The sequence below is a fragment of the Theropithecus gelada genome, chromosome 7b (assembly GCF_003255815.1).
Source record: "Theropithecus gelada isolate Dixy chromosome 7b, Tgel_1.0, whole genome shotgun sequence".
In the NCBI taxonomy this organism is placed as follows: domain Eukaryota; kingdom Metazoa; phylum Chordata; class Mammalia; order Primates; family Cercopithecidae; genus Theropithecus; species Theropithecus gelada.
This window is the reverse complement of record NC_037675.1, coordinates 21,951,966-21,972,787: the sequence shown is the minus strand read 5'-3', so window position 1 is coordinate 21,972,787 and position 20,822 is coordinate 21,951,966. Positions and strand designations below refer to the sequence as shown.

Sequence of the window (20,822 nt, the reverse complement as noted above, 5' to 3'; positions counted from 1 at the left end):
AAATGTGTCTCCTTTGTCTCTACTGAAGAGGAAAACGAACTAGAATTGGAAGGACAGGGAAATTGAAGGTTAGCAAGACAGGCTGGAGAAGAGAGTGAAAAGACCACTTACCTAATTTGAAATTGGTGAGATGTTCCTTGGACTGGTTGGTCTGAGGACCTGAGGTCATAGGTGGATCTCCTCATGGAGTGAAGGTGAAGACAGGGGACCAGTCTCCTGAAGGAGTCCCCCCGTCCTGGGTCTTCGGCACTAAATATCACATGGTTCCATATGAAGAGACCACCAAACAGGCTTTGTGTGAGCAATAAAGCTTTTTAGTCACCTGGATGCAGGTGGACTGAGTCCAAAAAAGGAGTCAGCAAAGGGAGATGGGGTGAGGCCTTTATAGGATTTGGATAGGTAGTGGAAAATTACAGTCAAAGTGGGTTATTCTCTTGTGGGCAGGGGTGGGGGGTCACAAGGTGCTCAGTGGGGAGCTCCTGAGACTCATTGTCCAGGAGAAGGAATGTCACAAGTTTAATTGATCAGTTGAGGTGGGGCAGGAACAAATCACAATGGTGGAATGTCATCAGTTAAGGCAGGAATTGGCTATTTTCACTTCTTGTGTGGTTCTTCAGTTGCTTCAGGCCATCTGGATGTATAGTGCAGGCTTGGGCTCAGAGGCCTGACAGTTCCCTAATTTGTTTCTAAATATTCTAAGGGAGAAGGAAGGGCTGTGAGAATTGTCTTTGAGAGGAATCATTCTCTCTGGAGTAAATGAGATAAATCTTCAGTGTTATGGTCATGGATCTGATAGGCATTAGTCTTTGACCAGAGTTTATGAGGTTATTAAGGTGCATGCATGTTTATAAACTAGAGAAGAATTTTAAAATTGGAGAAAAAGATATAATACCATAGCACAGTCTTCTCAGGTACCTTCAGTTTAAGTCCTTTATTACAAGAAAAACAAAAAATCTTTCAGTCAGCAAGAGCACATGAGTCTTAATGATCTAGTACTTTTTTTTAATACTTTGACTTACTAGGGTGATTCAAAGGTTCAGGAAAAAGAAAATTCCCAATATCATTTTCTTAATCTTATTCAACCCAAACATAACAATGCCAAAAAATACAGAGCTCACATTTTGCTGGCGTACATTGCCAAATTTTTAATGCCTCCCCGGACAGGTGAATTTTGAGGATTAAAAAAAAGCAGAGACTTTAAAAACATTCCTTGTGATGAAGTAGAAAAAGCCCTGAATAAGTGGCCAGCTACACTGGATTTTTGTCTCAATTCTTCCACTAATTTTATAGTCTTCAGCAAATCCCTTAACTTTGAGCTTCTATATGTAATGACATCATTATAAGTGCTGTGGTATTAAAATGTGATAAACATAGATGAAAGCATTTTTGAAATGTTTGAAATACTACATAAATACACATAATAACTAAATTCCACAGGATAGGATCTGAGAGAGCTAAGCTGAGCAGTATTATAAAAGGAAGCTTATTACAGAAAAGCCCAGCCTCATTCATTATAGGTTTATGTCTCCATTTCTCTTTGGTGCAATGTATTTAATAGAACGAGTTATATAGAGAAAAAGAATAAGAAATGAGCTGAGGAGACAGAGCCTGGGACAACTCAAATGCATTACTCACTGCTATTTAAGGAGTAAGTATAAGGTCAACCACTCGCGATAATCCCTACAGGGTGGCATCTAACCGTCAAAGTGCACAGGCACCTGTGGGTTACCCTCGCAGGCAATGACAACACGTCTAGTGCTCGCCATGGCCCGATATCTGCAGTTGGGTGCCTTGGAACTTCCTGTATCCCTGCAGTCTGTGACCTTCACTACACCCTCATGGCAGTTCATGTTGCCGTTCTTGCATTGGATATTGGTGGTGCTGCAGATACTACGAATGTTCCAGATATCTTCATGGATGAAGGTGTTGAAGCGCTTGCAATGATACAAAGTCATCTTCCGTCTTTGCATCATCATGTTGCAGTAGCGATCATTGCCACCTGTCTCCTCAGGGTGCACATGTTGCCTCAGGAATCGCTGGTACATGCCATTCTGGCCATAGGAGGGCTGGACCAGCCCCAGCCCCAGCAGGGTCAGCAGCAAAAGCAGAAGCAATGAATGGGTCCTCTGCAGAGCCATCAGTACCTTAGAGGTGCCTAGAAAAGAAAGCAAGGGGCAGGAGAAATAAGAACTGGGCACTGGAAAAAGGTGTTGAGAATAGCAAGCTGGCATCCTGACTCCATAGTCTCCTCTTTCCTCCTTCTTATATGCTCCATCTCCCCACTCATCTCTGCTACTTTTCCCACCCTCGCTTCCCCAAGAGTGAGTAGTTTGCAAACATGATCTTTTCCGAAAGCAAGACCTTTCTCATTTACAGAGGGAAGTTGCTGCAGCCAGTACAATGACACAGGTCAGGGACTGACTGCGTGGCTGTGACTGCGTGGCTGCCAGGCTTGTGTGGTCAGAGTATAAAAAGAGAGAAAGGGTGAACCTACATGCAACTGCAGTTGTGTGTCTCTTGGGGGAATTCCGTATGTGTATGATCTTTGGGGAGTGTTTGGTTCCCAGGAAGCTCCAATTCCCGACAGTTTGGGTAGACTCAGGATACGTCAAAGAAAGTTTGTAAACTACTTTTAATACCTTACATCTGGGAATCTAGGTGGAGGAAGAGGACAGAGGAATATTTAGGCTTTGCCTTTCCTCTCATGACTATTCTTATTGTCATTAATTTTATTATTTTTCTTTTCTTTTTATCATGTGGCTATTATTCTAATGTGACTTAAAATATATTATTCTAATTCCAGAATAATATATGTTATACATTAATCTAAAAGGTATTATTCTAATTCTAATGTAAAATCAGGTCCTTTTGGAAATCCTTTTAATTCTATTAAAAAAAAAAAAAAAAAACCAGAGTACCCAGATAGAGTACTTAGAAGACAGTTGATAATAGCTACTGTTTGAATAAACTAATAAGTGAAACCAGTGAACTAATGAACAAATGCAATTAAATGGATAGAGTAAAGGTGTTTCCCAGGCTTATGAAACTGACTAATAAGAAAAGCTAAGAAATGTCTAAAAAATAAATTTAAACAGCACAATATCCTCAAAAGAAAACTTAGATTGTGTCTTCTTCTCCTTGCTGTTTCTATGCATACATAACCTAAAAAATCTAGGCCCTGGAGATACATTGCTTTGTCTTGCATCTATTCTTGATGTTCCTCCTGTCTTGTCAATAGTTGTTGGTAGCTGTCTGTCTTCTCTAGTTACAGCATCATTGTGTTGTCACCTGTTGCAGTGAAAAATAAGCATATATTTTATAGCATTAAAAAAAAATCCAGAGCAGCAACAAAAAAAGCATTGCCATGTAGTTTCCGAACATTCGTTGCTTTCGTTGACAGATTAAAGAAAGGAATCCAGGCCTATCTTAGTCTATTCCCTGTGCTCTTTCCACTATCTTCTACTGCCTCTCTCATCCCATGCCCCAAATATTCAGGATATCAAAGACTCTATATATGCTCAGAATTGCTACTTCCCAGCAGCAGAGTTTAATCAAGATTGGAGGTGGAATCACTCACCAACTGACTAGCCAGATGCTGCCATCTGGCCGTCACTCCTGGAACTGACATGAATTGTGAATCGGCTTGACTCTTGCAGTGAAGCAGGTGAAGCAGGGTCGACTTACTACAGCAAAGAAAAATCATCCCTGATTCAACAGGAAGTGAGCAACCCAAATTAGCAAGGGCAATGTTTTGAGAGTCAGGCAGTCCAACTCTACATGGGCAGTCCAAGGACTGACCCCAGTGGAACTCCTAGTTTGATGTATATGGGTACTATTGTCTTTTGATTTCAAATTCTGCTTCATAATGGTGGATCACACTGTGTGAATGACTGAAATGGCTTCCAAGGGACCTGTACCTTACTTTGTTCTGCTGAAAGCCTACCTTTTGATTACTGATAATGAAAGCAATATCAAACACGGATATTGTTCTTTTAAATGCCACCTCCTTTATCCATAACCACCTTTTGCCTTTGCGCATAAAGATATAAAGCTGTATGTCATATTTGTGTGCCCGCAGCTGTAGATGTGAGATACGATGTTAGGAAGAGAAAGAAGTAAAGAGGTTATGGGAGGAAGGGCAGATGTTTGATTTCTTTTTTGCCTCAAGAACAATGCATACAACTTCTGAAGGTATACTTAGTACTTGGATTATAGCTTCAGCAGATCAATATACTTTGGCTTGCTTTTCTGGTGGCACCTGGAGTTTCCATAGTTTCATCTACTTTCTCTTATCCTGATTCTTTATGACCAAAAATATGGTTTAGCAAGATAACTGGCTACAGAGAAAATCTCACCTATTCATGTGAGAGCAGACCCAGGATGTCAGCTTTTCTACACTAACCAAGTAAACAAGACATAGAGAAATATTTGAAGACAGCAGGCCAGTGTGGACACCAATGGGTGCATCTACAAGAGAAAATTGAATGATCTCCACATCATCCCAACACATACTTTTGGGCCAGGATTTTCCCCAAACACTTTCTTCATTGCACTACCCTGACTAACAGTAAGAACTTCTTTTGACACTGTGGTCTAAAAGACTGAGGCTGTGACCATGAGAAAATTACTTAACCTCTCTCAGCAGATTCCCTCATAAGCAAAATACGCATACAATACCTACCTCTTAGGGATGTTATGAAAACAAAATAAATCTAAGTGCCTATAACAAGGCCTAGCATATAGTAAATGCTCAGTAAATGTTGGCAATTACTGCATTTTTTTTTTTATACCACTTCCATTTTTCTTGGTTTCCTCTGCTTCTGTCAATCTGGATAAAATAATGAATGACTACAGAGTTGCATATATTATTGACTCCTCTTTATTTCGTAGAGCTAACTGTAGTCTCAAGATATTGGAAGTCTGTTTTTAAACTATAAAATATCTCAGCTACTAGAGCCCTAGAAAAATTTTTCCTCTCCAAATTACATGGAATTTTCTTCCTTGTATGTCACTATTCTTCAAAGGACTTAGCATTTTGGAGTGTTCTTTCTTTTTCCTTGCAAAGCCAACAATCACAGCTGACCAGGACTTCAATTCCTCAAATGATTCACTCAGGACAAAATGACCTGCCTGTGGTTTGACATTTTATTTTAAACAGCTTGTGGTTGTGATAGAACAAAAGGCCCATACCAAAAAGGACTAGGAATGCTTGCCCAGCTGCCAGTATCATCAGCAGCTCAGGAAACACCCCCATCCCACTGCCATGTGATTTCCTGTGAAATAGCCATTTCCCTTAACACCAGAGCAAACGATGCGATGATAATGCTCCAAGCAGATGTGTGGAGAAGATGTGAGTTTTCACAGCTTATGATGTGATCAATATAATAATGGTCCATGCCTTTGACTTGCCCTATCAAGGCCTTGAGTGGGAGCAATGATCTTGAGTAACTTTGCCTCACGTCAAGAAAATAGCACTGGTTGGAGAACTTAAGAAAAGGGCCCAAATAGTTTACCAGAAACTGGGACTTTCTCATTTCCTGAGAGTTTTTGAGATTTGGTAATATGGCAAATTTTCTAGTAAGAGAGGTTTGGAATACTTTTTCCTGTCTTCTTAAGGAATGACAGTGTTTTCAGTTTTGAAATAGACTAACCGAAGGAGGAGAGACTCCTGTGCTGAGCACACACCAGCAACCTACTTCTCAAACCCATTCCTAAATTTGAATACTTTCAGTGAGGCTGGGCTCTCCTAGGTGGTACCTGGACAGCGTTCTATAACCTGAGCATTGGGGAGCCAGGGCTTTTGGCCCATTTCAGGGCAATACCAGGAGTAGGAGAAGCCACCATAGGGAATACTGGGACCACAATAATTATGTGTTCAGAAGGCAGTGAAACTGGTGATTTATAACTAATTTATTGGCAACTACTTTCTAAATAACATATCCAGGTACCTGTTAACAGAAATTAGGTAACAAGAAGCTGACTACTGAGTCTGTAGATTGAACAGTGTATTTTACAAAGAGAGTGTTAACCTAAGTTATCTTTACAACAAATCTTGAGGAAGAATAAGGGATAAACTGGGAATCTTTCCTTTTTTTTGAGATGGAGTCTCGCTCTGTCGCCCAGGCTGGAGTGCAGTGGCGTGATCTCGGCTCACTGCAACCTCTGCCTCCTGGGTTCAAGCGATTCTCCTGCCTCAGCCTCCCGAATAGCTGGGACTATAGGTACATGCCATTACGCCCAGCTAATTTTTGCATTTTTAGTGGAGACAAGGTTTCACCATGTTGTCCAGGATGGTCTTGATCTCTTGACCTCAGGATCTGCCTGCCTCAGCTTCCCAAAGTGCTGGGATTACAGGTGTGAGCCACAGCACCTGGCCAGAATCTTTCTGCAACTTCCCCAAAACATCACACTTGCCAGACATTAGCTGATTAAGTAAAAGATTACAGAGTAAATAATGTAATTGGTTTTTGAATTTTATATAAAATAACCATGACAAGAGAATATCCTGGGAGCAATCCATTCAAACATCAAAACTATCTCTCGCTTAAGACAAAAAGGTGGCTACCCTGAATGAATTTTGGTATTCGTGCTGGATTACATATCTGTATGTGTGTGTGTGTGTGTGTGTGCGTGCGCGCGTGTGTGTAACAGAGAGAGAGAAACTAATAATCTGTTGGTATATTGGTACTTGGTCCTTGGAAACGCCTCCTGAAGGTCTCGTATTTGTAGAGGTAATATTAGCTTATTATTTGACAGAAAAAACAATTTGCCTCTCTTAAAAATTCTGCTTAGTGGCTATGAGCCCTGGAATTTTTCCATCTCTGTAGATCAACTTACCATTCTTTCCCTCACAGAGAGGTAAAATCTACCTCCCTAATGACTTGTAAAAAACTGACTGATAAGGTAAAAGTGGCCAGGCTCGGAGGCTCATGCCTGTAATCCCAGCACTTTGGGAGGCCAAGGTGGGTGGATCGCCTGAGGTCAGGAGTTCAAGATCAACCTGGCCAAAATGGTGAAACCCTGTCTCTATTAAGAACACAAAAATTAGCCAGGTATGGTGGTACATGCCTGTAATCCCAGCTATTTGGGAGGCTGAGGCAGGAGAATCACTTGAACCCAGGAGGCAGAGGTTGTGGTGAGCCAAGATTGTGCCATTGCACTCAAGCCTGGCAATAGAGTGAGACTCCATCTCAAAAAAAAAGAAAAGAAAAGAAAAGAAAAAGGCATTTCTATCCTATGCAGTCCTCTCAGGGAGCAACCAAGTAGAGAAAATGGGAGAAAGATCAATATGCCCAGAATCAGTGAGAAGACTCTGATTCTTACTGATATCAGCGACATTTTTATTTATTAAACATGTTGTCAGACAGAAAACAAAAGCTCCAGGTAGCTCTTTCTTTGGGCCCTTGGCAATGCATGTTGCCACACTGTTCTAGGGTGCAGAGGGGAAATGTAAGGCAAGGGCAGCAGAGCCAGCACTTGACCAGTGGCCCGCTGGTCACGGACGGAAAATGGACTCATCCAAGTGGACAGGTAGGCCATTTTCACAACCAACAACAATGTTTCTGGACCCCCGTGTGGCTCGGTACCGGCATGGAGGCCGGGGGGATCCTCCATGTAGCTTGCAAGTGGTGACCTGAAAAGGAGACGTGCTTATTCTTAGGTTTCCTCCGTAAGGGTTTCCATTCTCATCTCCACAGATGGCGTTGATGTGGTGCCTGTTGCCATGAATAAAGGTGTTGGTGTCTTTGCAGGGTGAGGTCAGGTGCCGTCTCCTCATCGTGCTTTCACAGTATCTGTCATTCCGGCCCTCTGGTGTGCCATCATAGTGCTTGGCCAGGAAGTCTCTGTACCTGAAGTTATCCTGAGCCAGGGTGGGTAGGGTCAGACCCAGACCCAGCATGAAGACCAACAAGAAAAGGCCCAGGCGCATCACCATCTCTTCCAACACAGGCTCCTGCCAAGGGCAAAAGGAGGAATGGTAGATGCAAGAACAGCATCACCAAATCAGGCAAAAAGGACAGGAGCTTTTCTCTCTGACACGGCATCATGAATCAGATCTTTTCCGCCACCAAATTATATATTCTATTCTCCCTTTCTCATTAACCTTACACCTGTTCTGAATCCATTCCTCTGGAAGGTCTATTTAATAGTTTCCTGAGCACAACCTCTAGCTCCAACCATTCTTTCCTATCCCTTAGAATCACTGAGTATTTCTCTATCAGTCGTTATATTACAAACTCCACTCTCACTAATTCACTTATTAATTAATTGAATAATGAACATTACATAGGTCCCTACTGGGTACCAGGGACTGTACTAGGTCCTGACGCACATTCAGACATACCAAATGACGGCCGGGCGCGGTGGCTCACGCCTGTAATCCCAGCACTTTGGGAGGCCGAGACGGGCGGATCACGTGGTCAGGAAATCGAGACCATCCTGGTTAACACAGTGAAACCCCATCTCTACTAAAAATACAAAAAATTAGCCGGGCGTGGTGGCGGGCGCCTGTGGTCCCAGCTACCTGGGAGGCTGAGGCAGGAGACTGGCGTGAACCAGGGAGGTGGAGCTTGCACTGAGCGAGATCGCGCCACTGCACTCCAGCCTGGGCGGCGACAGAGGCAGACTCTGTCAAAAAAAAAAGACATACCAAATGCCTCCCTAATAGGAAATGAGGCATCCATGGGGAAAGGATGGGGGCTTCAGTGTACTGAGATGAGATAGTAATACAGGAGGTGAGAGATAAGAAGAGAGAGTTTTAGGGGAGTGGTCCCTAACACTTTTGGCACCAGGGACCATTTTTGTGGAAGACAGTATTTCCATGGATGGGTGGGGGATGGTTTCAGGATGAAATTGTTCTGGCTCAGATCATCAAGCATTAGTTTAATTTAGGGTCTCATAAAGAGTACACAATCTGGATCCCGCACATGCGCAGTTCACAATAGAGGGGTCCGGCTCCTGTGAGAATCTAATGCTGCCTGCTGATCTGACAGGAGGCAGAGCTCAGGCGGACAGGCCACAGACCGGGATTTGGGGACCTCTGTTTTAGGGAATCCTGAGCCCAGAGAAGGATCAACCATAAAATTGTTTACGACAGAATTCTAGCTAATTACTCAGCTAATGTGAAGAAAGCAGTTGAAAGCAGTTGCATCCTGAGTTGAAGGGAAGCAGACCTACTTCCCCAAGAAGTAGGTGGTTCGTGGCCAAAGGTGAATTTGTTCTGTACCATTTAGAAAGAAGAGGGAGGAGCATGGAAGAAGACACGCGATGTTTGGAAGATGGGTCTGGAATCAACCCTTACAGAGAAGAAAGAGGAATATGAGCTTATTCTTAGGAGCCTCTCACAGTGGAAGCAATTGAGATTATTCTAGATAATATTTTCTAGTTTCTCCTGCATATGTACATATGCTGTTACACAACAGGCAAAAGGTGCTACCATGTGGTAAAGAAATGCCTTAGACTTTTTTTTTAAAATCAAATCAAAGGCCTTACAGTTTGCTCTAATGATTTCTTAACATCTTCCTCAAAAGAAGAGAAAAAGAGGATTCCTGCCATCACCTCTCAAGAGCTGTCCCTCTCAAACTCTAGAACGCACACATCCCAGGAATGGTGCATCACAGACACTCAACACACCTTTAGGTAGATGCTTTAGGTAAATACGGTGCTTCTTCCTGGAGCTTAATTTTAACTCAATGACTGATCATTGACAATAGAACTAAACAAATATGAATTATAACAAAATAGAAAGCAAATTTCTTATGAACTTTTAAGATTCTATTTCTTATGAAAGTTGAAGATTAGAGAATTGAAAAGTATTTGGTATGTGCAACAAGTAGTTTCTGACTATACCTTTAGTTCTTTGGAGAAAATTTTAAAGACCATTCAGAGCCTTTAAAAATCATTACAGATCTAACCCACATTATATCTAATATATGTGAATGCCCCTATATTTGACAACAAAAATAACTTTTCACTGTAAAAATTTACCTGATTTTTGGAATTTTGCTTTTCAAATTGTTCATTTATGAGTAACTCATTGAATTTATGACTGGCTATGATTTCTTGGTAGTCATCACACATACTGAGAAATTCTCACAAAGGGAGAAAAATCTGATCTTCAAATTGTATTACATTCTTAAATGTAATACAATTCTTATGACCCCTAAACGTAAAAATAAACGGTACACTTTCATAGACACTAAATTAATTATTAATTTTTTATTTGGTGCTTCTCTTGTGTGTAAGTCAATGAACATCTTCATATCAAATAGTTCTGTAGCCTTTGCCAGAAGCACCAATGTTGTACAAGTTGTGGGGATGTTGCTGTCCACAGAAGGGAGTCTGAGCTTAAAAAGGCCATGGGTCCTAGCACTAGGCCTGTGCTGTGGCTAGCCTGTTCTGAGAGCAAGACTGTGGATCTAGAAAGACACAGGACTCCAGTGTTCTATGGTTACATGGGAAGACATGTGGGCTAAGTGGGCTCTCTTTCTAATTTGCATTTGGTGTTGATTCCATTGCAAATTATAACCTATGAACTTAATGCAAACATTTCCAGCTGCTATTTACTTCATTATTGTGGAATGAAAAATTCCTTAGCATATAATTTGGTATTCTTCAGCAGTGTATCAAATTTGTCTGCACTGACATTTGTCTATACTTGAGACGAGTTGCTATCTCTAAAAGTCTGAAATTCCATGCTGAAAGTGTGTTCTTGGGAGTTTAGCAGGAAAGAGGTACATGATTGCAGAATGGAGAGCCAGCCCTAAAGGAGTAACAAGTATTCACTCATGCAGTTGCTCCAATATAGCTGCTGGGCTGCCAAGCCACCCACTTCCCAAGTTCTTTACATTTACATCATGCTTTTCAGTCTCCTGCGTGTGTTTCCTGTTTCTAGTTTTTTGGAAGATCTTATCAAAGTTTTATTGATTTGTAATCAATTAAGTCTCTTGCTCTGTAATGAACAAATACCGACTTCTAATGTCAAAAGTCTCTTACATAGTCAACATCCCTCTGCCTGGTGCCAGAATCCCAGAATTCAAAAAATCAGGGAGCAGAACCAGAGCTGCTAGTACCTAAAAGAGTCATTAGGTGGCAGTGGTGGATAGGAATGTTACTAATGTCTCCTCTAGGAAAGAGACCGGACTTGGAAGAGGTGCCAATGCTGTGTAACTGGTGGGGATATTGCTGTTCACAGAAGCGAGTATGAGCTGGTGAGCCTGTTTAGAATCTCTGTCCAAACCCTCTCTGCATTAGATATTAAGACCAAGGACACCTCACCAGATATAAGTGCCAAAGTAAAAGCCACAAAGCTCAGGATCTACCCATAATGATATCACAAAATGAAGATCGACCTGTTGTCAGGTTTCACAGGTGCCATTTCCAAGCATGCCATTACCCATGTGATCCTGGATGAACAATGGACTATTTACTTGTGAGTGTTTCTTACTGGTGTATATTCTACAGAACTCATATTATTCACCTTGAATCAACATGCTTGCCTTATTATACCCCTTAATAGTTTTTAAATAATTGACTTCATTTTTCTCTCCAGGCCTGTCCATCAAGAAAATAAGAGAGTTGTTAGCTCTAAAAAATCTGAAGTTTCATGGTTCTCACTAAGCATAATAGAGGCTTTGCTAGTTTCAATAGCAAAGGTCCAGTGACCTTCAGTTACAAAGACAAATTTTGTGTAAGTTTAGTTGGGGGCACAACGCACCAACTGAAACAAGGAGATGACAGGGTGACCTGTGGCCCAATCTCATTAAGATGCATCATCCCATGAGGCTCAATGTGTAAGCCACGCTCACATAACACCTCTAGGTAAAGCACTGGACTACACGGGGGCTTTGCCTCCTAAAAAGCCACTTGTTTTTTTAGTATGAAGGCCCTCACATCCCAGTCTGCAGAGGTAAAAGGGTATCTTTGCTTCTGATTTGCAGAATATGCACATTCATTTTGTAACAAGTCAGCTAAGGTTTGCCCGGGCTTACTGTAATCTTGATTCCCTAAGACATCCAGGAGCCAAATCTCAGCAAGCGTACACCAAAACCACCAATATCTAACATCTGCTCCCTCACTCAAAACTTTCTCAATATAGTCAACTCTAAATTTCTCAAAAAGCAAGGTAAAATGGAATTGGGAGAAAACCAGTAAGAGACATATTATTTGTGGTGTAAAAGTGAATCTGCCTAAGCCAAGGGTGCAGAGCCTCACATCTGGTGGCGAAAGTCCTATAGACATATCCTTCTATACCCAAACATGTAACTGTCTGTCAGCTTTTTGTCAGTGGAATTAGCCCCAGCTGTTCTCTGTTCTTTTTTCTTTTCTTTTCTCTTTTTTTTTTTTTTTTTTTTTTTTGAGATGGAGTCTTGTTCTATCGGCCAGGCTAGAGTGCAGTGGTGCTATCTCGGCTCACTGCAACCTCCACCTCCCTGGTTCAGGCAATTCTCCTGCCTCAGTCTCCCAAGTAGCTGGGATTACAGGCGGCTGCCACCACGCTCAGCTAATTTTGTATATTTAGTATAGAGGGGGTTTCACCATGTCAGCCAGGCTGGTCTCGAACTCCTGACCTCAGGTGATCTGCCTACCTTGGCTTCCCAAAGTGCGGGGATTACAGGTGTGAGCCACCACACCTGGCCCCATCTGTTCTTTAGAGTAACTTTATCTTCTGTATCAAATGAATCTGTTAGTTTTCACAAGGATTAATATTGTCTCCCTCTCCCCACAGGCAATGTTCAATATTCAAGAGATTCATCAAATTTTACACACCAGTGAGTTAACTTGACAGTCTATGATGAGTAACTATAGTTATCATTTTCATCAATGTGGCTTCACGCTTTTATATATCCTAGGGCAAAATCCCCCAAAGTGAGAGCCTAACACCCAAGGCATATTCATCCCTTTATTGCTTTTCCTTCCTTCCTCCCTTCAGCCTGCCAGTGAGCCTTCTTTTGATCTTGGAATGTGTTCCACTTTGTTTTCAAAGAGCATCCAAAACTTTTCTAAGAAAAGAAATTAGCAGAGAAGGTTAGAAGGAAAGAATGCTAAAAACATACTTTCTGTTTCTTTCCTTGTTAAGCCACGTGTAATGCCTGTAACAGAGGTGGACGACGTGGGAGAACTCCCAATGCCCTTCGGCAAATGGCTCCCCCAAACCTTTGGGGATTTTATCACAATTTAGAAATGCCTCCTAAACTTCCACTTGCTCCCAGTCTCACTAATTTCTCTTTATCCACATATAGGCCATCCCAAAGGAAACCTGTTTTCATTTTAAACTTTAGAATCTGATCAATTTCCTTTTTAATTCATGAGCTTGAGCCCAGAGGCTTTAAAGGGAGGAAAATGGCTTCATTAAAATGGATAGATGACTAGAAATTATATATAAAACAAATAGAACAATAGATTACCCAGGAGGAAGAATCTTACAAAAACCTGGCAGTTTCCCTTCAATGGGAGATGGTTCCAGCTGTTTGTTCCTGGAGACGGGTTCTAGCTGTGTGAACCTGGAGGCCTCTCCAGGTTCTGATTACATAGTGTTCTAATAAGGGGGTAGAGAGAATAGAGCTAAGGACCCCCAATCCTGGCAGGGACATGAAAACCAAGGACACTGCTCTTTAACGAACGAGGAGGGTCATTCACCTTTTCGCTGGGCATGATTGGGTTAGATATTAACCTACCTGAATGGATTAGAGATTTGTTCTGGAAGACAAAGTTTGAGAAACATGGCCTTCTGTCCAAAAGTTACCTTTTTCTGCTGTCTGTGGTGCTTACTCTTGTCCATGGCAGGACTGAGGTTTCACTATTCACACATAATAGTCTGGATCCATAAGATAGCATCTCTGATCTCCCTGGGCCAACTCCAAGAACTGCCTTGGAAGATGTCACAGAGTAAGATATGGTCTTCCAGTAAGATGCTTTTCCACTGTACTTTCTATTTATCATTTATCATATCACATTCTATGTATCATATCACATCATTTGGTTTCACGAATGGATGCTAAGCACATTATTCCATCGATTTCATACAGCCAGGAAAGCACTTCTAGAGAAGGTTGTGTGACAGCTATTAGTACACTGCCCCTCCCCCTACACTCAACCTCTCAGCTTCTAACCCCCAAAAGTAGGCTTGCCATGTTTCCTGGGTTTCTCCTTCTTCCATCTTTACCTGTCCACAAGAGACTAACCCTGAACAGTCAATCGTCTGGTCCTTGTAATGTAGTTGCAAAATTGCTTATCTCCACCATCAAAGCAGGGCTGTAGATCCATTGCTTGCGTAAAAACAGTGGGCCAAAGGTCACCAGGATCACTTTATAGATCTCATAGTTACCAATATCAGACAGCAGCAGGGTACCAACTGTTTCACAGACCCCCAGCATTTGCCCACAGTGGTGTTGGATCTAGGACAGTGTTATCTTTTTAAAAATCCTCAATCCTCGGTTGTCATCCACCTACCTGCAAGTATTCAGTCTGGCTGCACTTGAGAAGCTGTCAAGAAAGACAGGCTGCCTGCTAGTGAAACAAATGCACTTGAAATCACAATCATTATAATATTCAGTGCAGTCTTTCATTTTGTGAAGCTCTCACATACATGACTACATTCAACCAGCACCAGAACTGTGTGAGGTAGGCATTATGTAAATATGCTCTGCTCATGAGGAAACTCCAAGAACAAACAGCAGATGAATGGTGGAGTCAGACTTTGAACCCTTTGTAAACAAGGAGAAAACAGACCCGTCTTTCCAGACTTAGCTCAAGCAACACCACCTCTGAGTCCCGAAAAGCAGAACTCCGCCACAACATACAACCCAAATGTGCCTGCATACACACAGCGCCATGGCCTGAAGCTCCAATTCAAGCACCAACTCACACAAACACAGCAGCCTCTGATTTTAGAGTTCTGCAGTAGTGCTGGGCTGGGGCAACCAGCAGCCTCTGAATATAGTCAGGTCCCTTCTCTGCCTCTGGGCCTTTACTGGACAACCTTTGGAGGACTCACAATCTGCCCACAACGCCAAAAGACAGTTTTTTGTTTTTCTTTTAAACTTGGCACAAGGAAGTTTTGTTGAAACAAAAAGTAGGGTTTGGGGGAAAAATTACTATTTCATTAGAACGCATCTAGGTACTTAGTCATTTCTGTTTTAAAATACAACAAGGAATTATATTCTATGATTAAGGAACATCACATCTTTGTCGGTAATTTTAGTACAAATGAAGGAATTGCCAATTGCAAAAAACGTCATATATTTTTTAAATGTTCAGACAGCTTTAACTTGAAAGTCATTCCCCTTTCCTGGAGATTTTTTTCTCTCTCTCCCTCAAGCCAATAATGTCCCTGCACACACACACGGGATGCATGGGTCCTGTTTCCAAGGACTCTAGCGTTGGAGCACTTTCCTCCTTCATACAGAGTATCTATGTTTCATTCTGTCTCAGGACTAAAATTAGATGATGGGAAGAATGGACTAAATAGTTTCTAAATTTCTTTATTATTCTAACAGTTTAGGTCTATAAGCATGAAACTTAATCAGTAACGGAAGTAACAGGTAAAGAAGGAAAAGCCCGTGTGAAAAGAAGAACCACGTCTCCAGGAAGTGGCAACACTACTGACTGAAGGACAGTGGGGACAAAGTCCTGCTGACACGCCTGTATTTCCAAACAAAGACAAAAATTAAACATTTGCTTTTCAACCAACTCTGGGCTTTGTGCCCACTCCCTCTTTCCCAAGTATTTCATGGCATTCTTCTGGGAATAACTGTTTACAGAGAATTACAGAGAATCTGCTTAAATACAGATTAAATAAAAACTCCTAAAGAAAGGTTTCACTGGCCTTCACTGGTCCACTTTTTTATCCATCTACTTTAATTTGAGTCACAGTGACAAATGCTTCCAACAATAACTTGGCAAACCTCTTACACTTGCCTGCTTATAACCTGATTATCTGCTGTCAGCAATAGCTAAAGCCATTCCTCTTTTTCCTGGAATGATTTTTTCCATCCTCTCTGCCAAACTATAGTTCGTCTCCACATTACTAGAGTGCCTCATATCCTGTTTCTAACATCGCACCACTCCATGCAGTCACAGAACAATAGTGAGAGGGGCCTCTGAGACCGTCTGTCCACCCCTCATACTAAAGAAAAGGCAACTGAGGAACAGAGAAAGAGACATGTATTGCCCAAGGAACTAACTCATGGCATTCGCGGGACTAGAAGCTTTCCAATGCACCACACAACTGTTTTGTTTTGTTTTGTTTTGTTTTTGAGATGGAGTCTTGCTCTGTCACCCAGGCTATCGGCTCACTGCAACCTCCACCTCCCAGGTTCAAGGGATTCTCCTGTCTCAGCCTCCCAAGTAGCTGGCATTACAGGAGCTCACCACCGTGCCCAGCTAATTTTTGTATTTTTAGTAGAGACGAGGTGTCACCGTCTTGGCCAGGGTGGTCTCGAACTCCTGATCTCGTGATCCACCCACCTCGGCCTCCCAAAGTGCTGGGATTACAAGCATAAGCCACCGTGCCAGGTCCACACAACTTTTATTTTCCATACTAGTACTGTCTAGACAATCAAAGCTAACTTTAAAGGGGCCACTGAAAGTTGCTGTTCAAAGGAAACCTACAGTGACTATTACCATAAATTCAAAAAATATTTTACTCTGCTTGTCATCAGTAAAAGAATTGCTTGAATTGAAGCGTATATAACAAACCTATCCTCTTGCAAAACTAGTTAGTGGCTCTGTGGTTAAGTAAGTCTTGGAATACCTGCGGCTGCTTCTGGGAAGGTGGTCCTGTGCTGCAGATAAATATGTCACTTGGGTTTCTATTGATTACAGTATTACTTGATTATAGGATTCTCACTGTCACGAGGGAGGATCTTGGCTCATCTGAGATTTCCTTAGCCCCCTGAGTGGTGCTGAAATTGTTTTAATAAAGATGTTGCGCTTTACTCATGTGCTGCTGTTAGCATTTGACGTGCTGTCTCAGAGCGAAAAAACGGAGGATCCCAGCCTTCCAGTAGGAAGGCTTAAAGAGGCTGTTGGCAAGTGTCTCCAAGAATTGCACAACGTTTGTTGAGGATGGGTTAAGGGTGGGGAGGCAGAGGAGAGTAAACAGAAAATACCGATCCCCAAATGTTAGTTACGCTTGCAAAAACTAAGGCCTGCTTCAAAAATCTGGTGATTAACCTGAATAACAAGCAAAGCTTTCTTAGTTGTGGGCAAGTGCAGACCTCCTAGGGCTTCCCTTAGGTTCGGCGATTCTGTGGTCCCCCTCCAAGCCTACTAATCAATAGAAGCTGGCATCTCTGCCCAGCTGCGCAAAGTAAAAACCTGAGTGGGAATGTAAAGTCCTTAACTCATACAAATACTGGACTTTCACCTCCCTCCCCATTCCTCCCTCTCCAGCCCAGTCCCGCAAAAGCCTCCCCGAGGAGTCCCAAGCTGCTTCTACTAGGAAAGAACTCCCCGGCCACAACGCCCCTGATGTAGCTACCAAAGAGCAAGAGGAGCAGGAGTGTGAACGTACCTCGGCCTCTGAACAAGTCGGCAGAAACGGGCAGGACGGTAGAAAGAAGTTTTGTTTCTCACCAGCTTCTTCCTCCCTAGTACGACGATGGGGAGGCCGTAGAAAACGCAAAGATGTTCTTTTGAATCCTGCCTTGCATCTGGGTGGAGTGGCGTGCTTGCGTGAGTGTGTGTACACGGACGGAGATGGGGGCGTGGTGAGGAGTGGAGGGTAGGCTTACGAGCCTCTGCGTAGCTGGTACCGCGCCCTGCTTCTCCCAGGAGGCCTCTCCCGCCTGCATCCGCCCTTGGAGCTGGCGCCGCAGCAGCCCCGCCCCAGGGGCCGCAGGGGCAGCCCAGGCAAAGAACGAGTCTAGGATCCACGCTCCTTCCTCAGCTGGAACCCAACGGGCAGCAGCCGCGAGCGCACTGCCTCCACGGAGAGCAGATGGCGGGAAACTGGCTTCTGCTCCCAAGAGCCAGGCGGCCCTTAGGAGACTACTCCTGGCTGAGCGTCCAGGAACCCATGAAGCTCGGTCTTGACACTGGTCGGCAGCCCCATCTGCCACGTACTTACTTGGTGCTGCTTTCTTTAGCAGGACAGCCCAACAAGAGACAGTCTGTATTTCAAATTTAACTGAAACTTTTTTCCGTAGTTGCCAAAAGGGGGTGGAAAAAAGCAGTAAACCTAAGGGCTCGTCCGGGATTTGAACCCGGGACCTCTCGCACCCAAAGCGAGAATCATACCCCTAGACCAACGAGCCACTGTGTTAGACCTATCTTGGACCTGGGTTCATATCACTCTGAATTTCTGTTTTCCGCCTGCCGTTCTGAAGGCTTTTCTGTTTTTGTTTTTTTCTTTGTTGTGACATTTCCCTTTGGCCTTATTTAGTTATTCCTTCCATCTTTACCAAGTTTCAAGTATGGCTTATTGTCTGGCTTATTTTCCTCGATCCAGACGCAGGATGGGGTGAACGAAGGCAGCTTTTTAGACTTTAGACACCCTTGCGTCTCACTGAGCCGGGGAAGCGATTTAAGCCCACTAGAGCCTGGTGGGAACCTGGAGGGGTCTGAGATAGAGATCGAGGGCCAGAGCTGAGCTCGGTTGCAAGGCTGTAGGTTACTGAGCCCCAGGACAGACGCGCGCTACGTATGTACCTGCCGGCCTTTGGACTTAACGTAGAAGCCAAAATATAACACACTTCGGTAAGATAACAGTACCTTCCCCCAAAGGTTGGACGATTCGGGTCTACTGTCTTTCAGAGCTAGGTAACCAACTTTTCATGGCTTGAATAACGCAGCCCAACTCGTGGCTAAGCTGTTTCCTTCGGACAAGGGTAAGAGATAGAAAGAGATTTCATCACGTTAACATAGAGATGTATTGCACAAATGAAGAGCTACTGTAAACCCCAAAACAGCAACCTCTCCTTCGAGCCGGAATCGAACCAGCGACCTAAGGATAACGGTACGGTAAGTACTACAGTCCTCCGCTCTACCAGCTGAGCTATCGAAGGGAGTACGAGAAAGCAACTCCTAAAAATCCCTATTCCAGACATCCTTAACCAGAGACGGGAAAGAAAGAAATCTCTTTATATCTGGAAAGTGATTATTGCAGAGTCGCAAAGCCAACTTGTAAGACACCTGCGTCCAAGGTTCTGAGGACAACCTTTCTAAAGCTGGATTCCCCTGCTTCACTGAGGGGCTCCCAAGCAGAGCAGGTGTCCCTGGAACCTGGACATACCGAGACTGCGCATCCTCTGTGCGCCCGAGGCCTAGTGGCCTCACTGGGCTTGGACCCAGGGGCCTCGCGAGCATGGATGCGTGTGTTTGTGTGTAGGGTGGGGACCGGCACCTGGGCCTCAGAACTGGGGGCTGAGGCTGTGGGACGCACACAATTCTGACTGCGCAACTGTGAACGCCGGAGAGGGCGGGCCTCCAGGCTTAGGCCCGAGCTCTCTGGTGTCCTCACTTCCTGCGCTCCCCTCCCAATCTCGGCTCTTCCGCTTACACGTCCACAGACTCGGGAGGGAGAGGGTGTAGAATGGAGCAGTGGTCCCCAACTTTTTTGGCACCAGAGACCAGTTTCGTGGAAGACACTTTTTCCACGGACCTTGGGGGCGGGGAGGAGGAGTTGGGGGATGGTTTCGGGATGAAACTGTTCCACCTCAGATCATCAGGCATCACTTAGATTCTCATAAAAAGAGAACAGTTTAGATCCCTGGCATGCGCAGTTCCCAATAGAGTTCGCGCTCCTATAAGATTCTAATGCCACCGCTGATCTCACAGGAGGCGGAGCTCAGGCGGTACTGGTAGCTAGCCCGCAGTTCACCTCCTGCTGTGCGGCCGGGTTCCTAACAGGCCATGGACCGGTGTGCAGCCCAAGGGTTGGGAACCCCTGAAATAGAGGACATCTGGGCAAACCCAATGTTTCTGTGTGAATTCGCTTTTGGAGAAAATATTTTCAGCTCATTCAAAAGGAAAGCCACATTTCTCTGCTTCAAAATCAAGTTTAGTGACCCAAGTCTCGCCGCTAAAGTCGGGCCCTTAATTTCCCAAAACCCCACTGGCACATGAAACCTTGCCGCACAGTGTGCATCTATCTTATGGACACCTGGCAAGAGCGGTCATCGCTGGCTCTTCCTGTTTCAGAAGGGGAACCTTGATCTCTACTCCAAATATGCCCAGACCCGGGGCTTGAGAATAGCTTAAGGGGCCATTGTCTCGCCTAGCTGTCCCCATTTCCCTCCCGGCAGCGAACAGGGCTCTCGCCGCCAGTCCGCAAGCCAGGGCGTTGGCAGAGGCTGAGGACGATTTCCACCGCTTGTGTAATGGATTCCGCCGCATTCCAGGAGGTAAAGCAGCATTACTACTGGAACCTAAAGGAAACGTTCTGCTCACCTGGTGTTTATTTGGAAGCTCTGAACGGCGGCAAGAAGTTACAATCTGCCACGTATTCTCAGGGTCAGTTCAGAAAGACTAGGAGGGGAATTTAAGTAAAACCTGAATCAAGAAAGTAAACTCGAAAGGCCCCAGCGAGATTTGAACTCGCGACCCCTGGTTTACAAGACCAGTGCTCTAACCCCTGAGCTATAGGGCCTCACGGAAGAAAGGTGTCTTCATTTCATAGAAAAGGAAAAGATTTTCAGGGCTTCTGCTAAGATCTGAGCATAGAAACTAAGTAAAACCCAGATGTCGTCTCAATGCACTTCCCAACCATTAGACTTCAGTTCACAGACTTTGTTCTTGCTGGGGATGGTGCAAAGTGAAGGCCAGTGACAGGGACCACTACTATCCTAAGACTGGAGAAATCTGCCCAACGCGACACAGTC

The 20,822-nt window shown here is 43.8% G+C and overlaps 2 protein-coding genes and 3 non-coding genes across 10 annotated transcripts; all 5 read right to left on the bottom strand.

The window, feature by feature from the left end:
- Window positions 1-904: 904 nt before the first annotated feature.
- On the bottom strand, window positions 905-18,059 carry RNASE4 (ribonuclease A family member 4). Of its 4 annotated transcripts, XM_025392154.1 has the most exons (3): window positions 17,516-18,059; window positions 7,851-7,954; window positions 905-2,155 (listed from the first exon to the last, which is right to left on the bottom strand). In XM_025392154.1, exon 3 carries the CDS (start codon window positions 2,136-2,138, stop codon window positions 1,695-1,697), a length of 444 nt encoding a protein of 147 aa, XP_025247939.1. In that variant the 5' UTR covers window positions 2,139-2,155; window positions 7,851-7,954; window positions 17,516-18,059; the 3' UTR covers window positions 905-1,694. The 4 variants fall into 4 exon arrangements, with proteins under 4 accessions (XP_025247939.1, XP_025247938.1, XP_025247940.1 ...); XM_025392153.1 differs by lacking the exon at window positions 7,851-7,954; XM_025392155.1 differs by lacking the exon at window positions 7,851-7,954 and having other exon boundaries at window positions 17,578-18,059.
- ANG (angiogenin) lies at window positions 7,317-18,166 on the bottom strand. 3 transcript variants are annotated; one of them, XM_025392157.1, is made up of 2 exons: window positions 17,516-18,166; window positions 7,317-7,954 (listed from the first exon to the last, which is right to left on the bottom strand). In XM_025392157.1, exon 2 carries the CDS (start codon window positions 7,934-7,936, stop codon window positions 7,496-7,498), a length of 441 nt encoding a protein of 146 aa, XP_025247942.1. In that variant the 5' UTR covers window positions 7,937-7,954; window positions 17,516-18,166; the 3' UTR covers window positions 7,317-7,495. The 3 variants fall into 3 exon arrangements, with proteins under 3 accessions (XP_025247942.1, XP_025247943.1, XP_025247944.1); XM_025392158.1 differs by lacking the exon at window positions 17,516-18,166 and adding an exon at window positions 13,407-13,507; XM_025392159.1 differs by lacking the exon at window positions 17,516-18,166 and adding an exon at window positions 13,426-13,498.
- Window positions 18,167-18,185: 19 nt separating this feature from the next.
- Window positions 18,186-18,257, bottom strand: TRNAP-UGG. Its single transcript has one exon. It is a non-coding gene; the product is annotated as a tRNA-Pro (tRNA).
- Window positions 18,258-18,918: 661 nt separating this feature from the next.
- On the bottom strand, window positions 18,919-19,007 carry TRNAY-GUA. The gene is given in 2 exon segments: window positions 18,919-18,954; window positions 18,971-19,007. It is a non-coding gene; the product is annotated as a tRNA-Tyr (tRNA).
- Window positions 19,008-20,517: 1,510 nt separating this feature from the next.
- On the bottom strand, window positions 20,518-20,590 carry TRNAT-UGU. Its single transcript has one exon. It is a non-coding gene; the product is annotated as a tRNA-Thr (tRNA).
- Window positions 20,591-20,822: the final 232 nt, after the last annotated feature.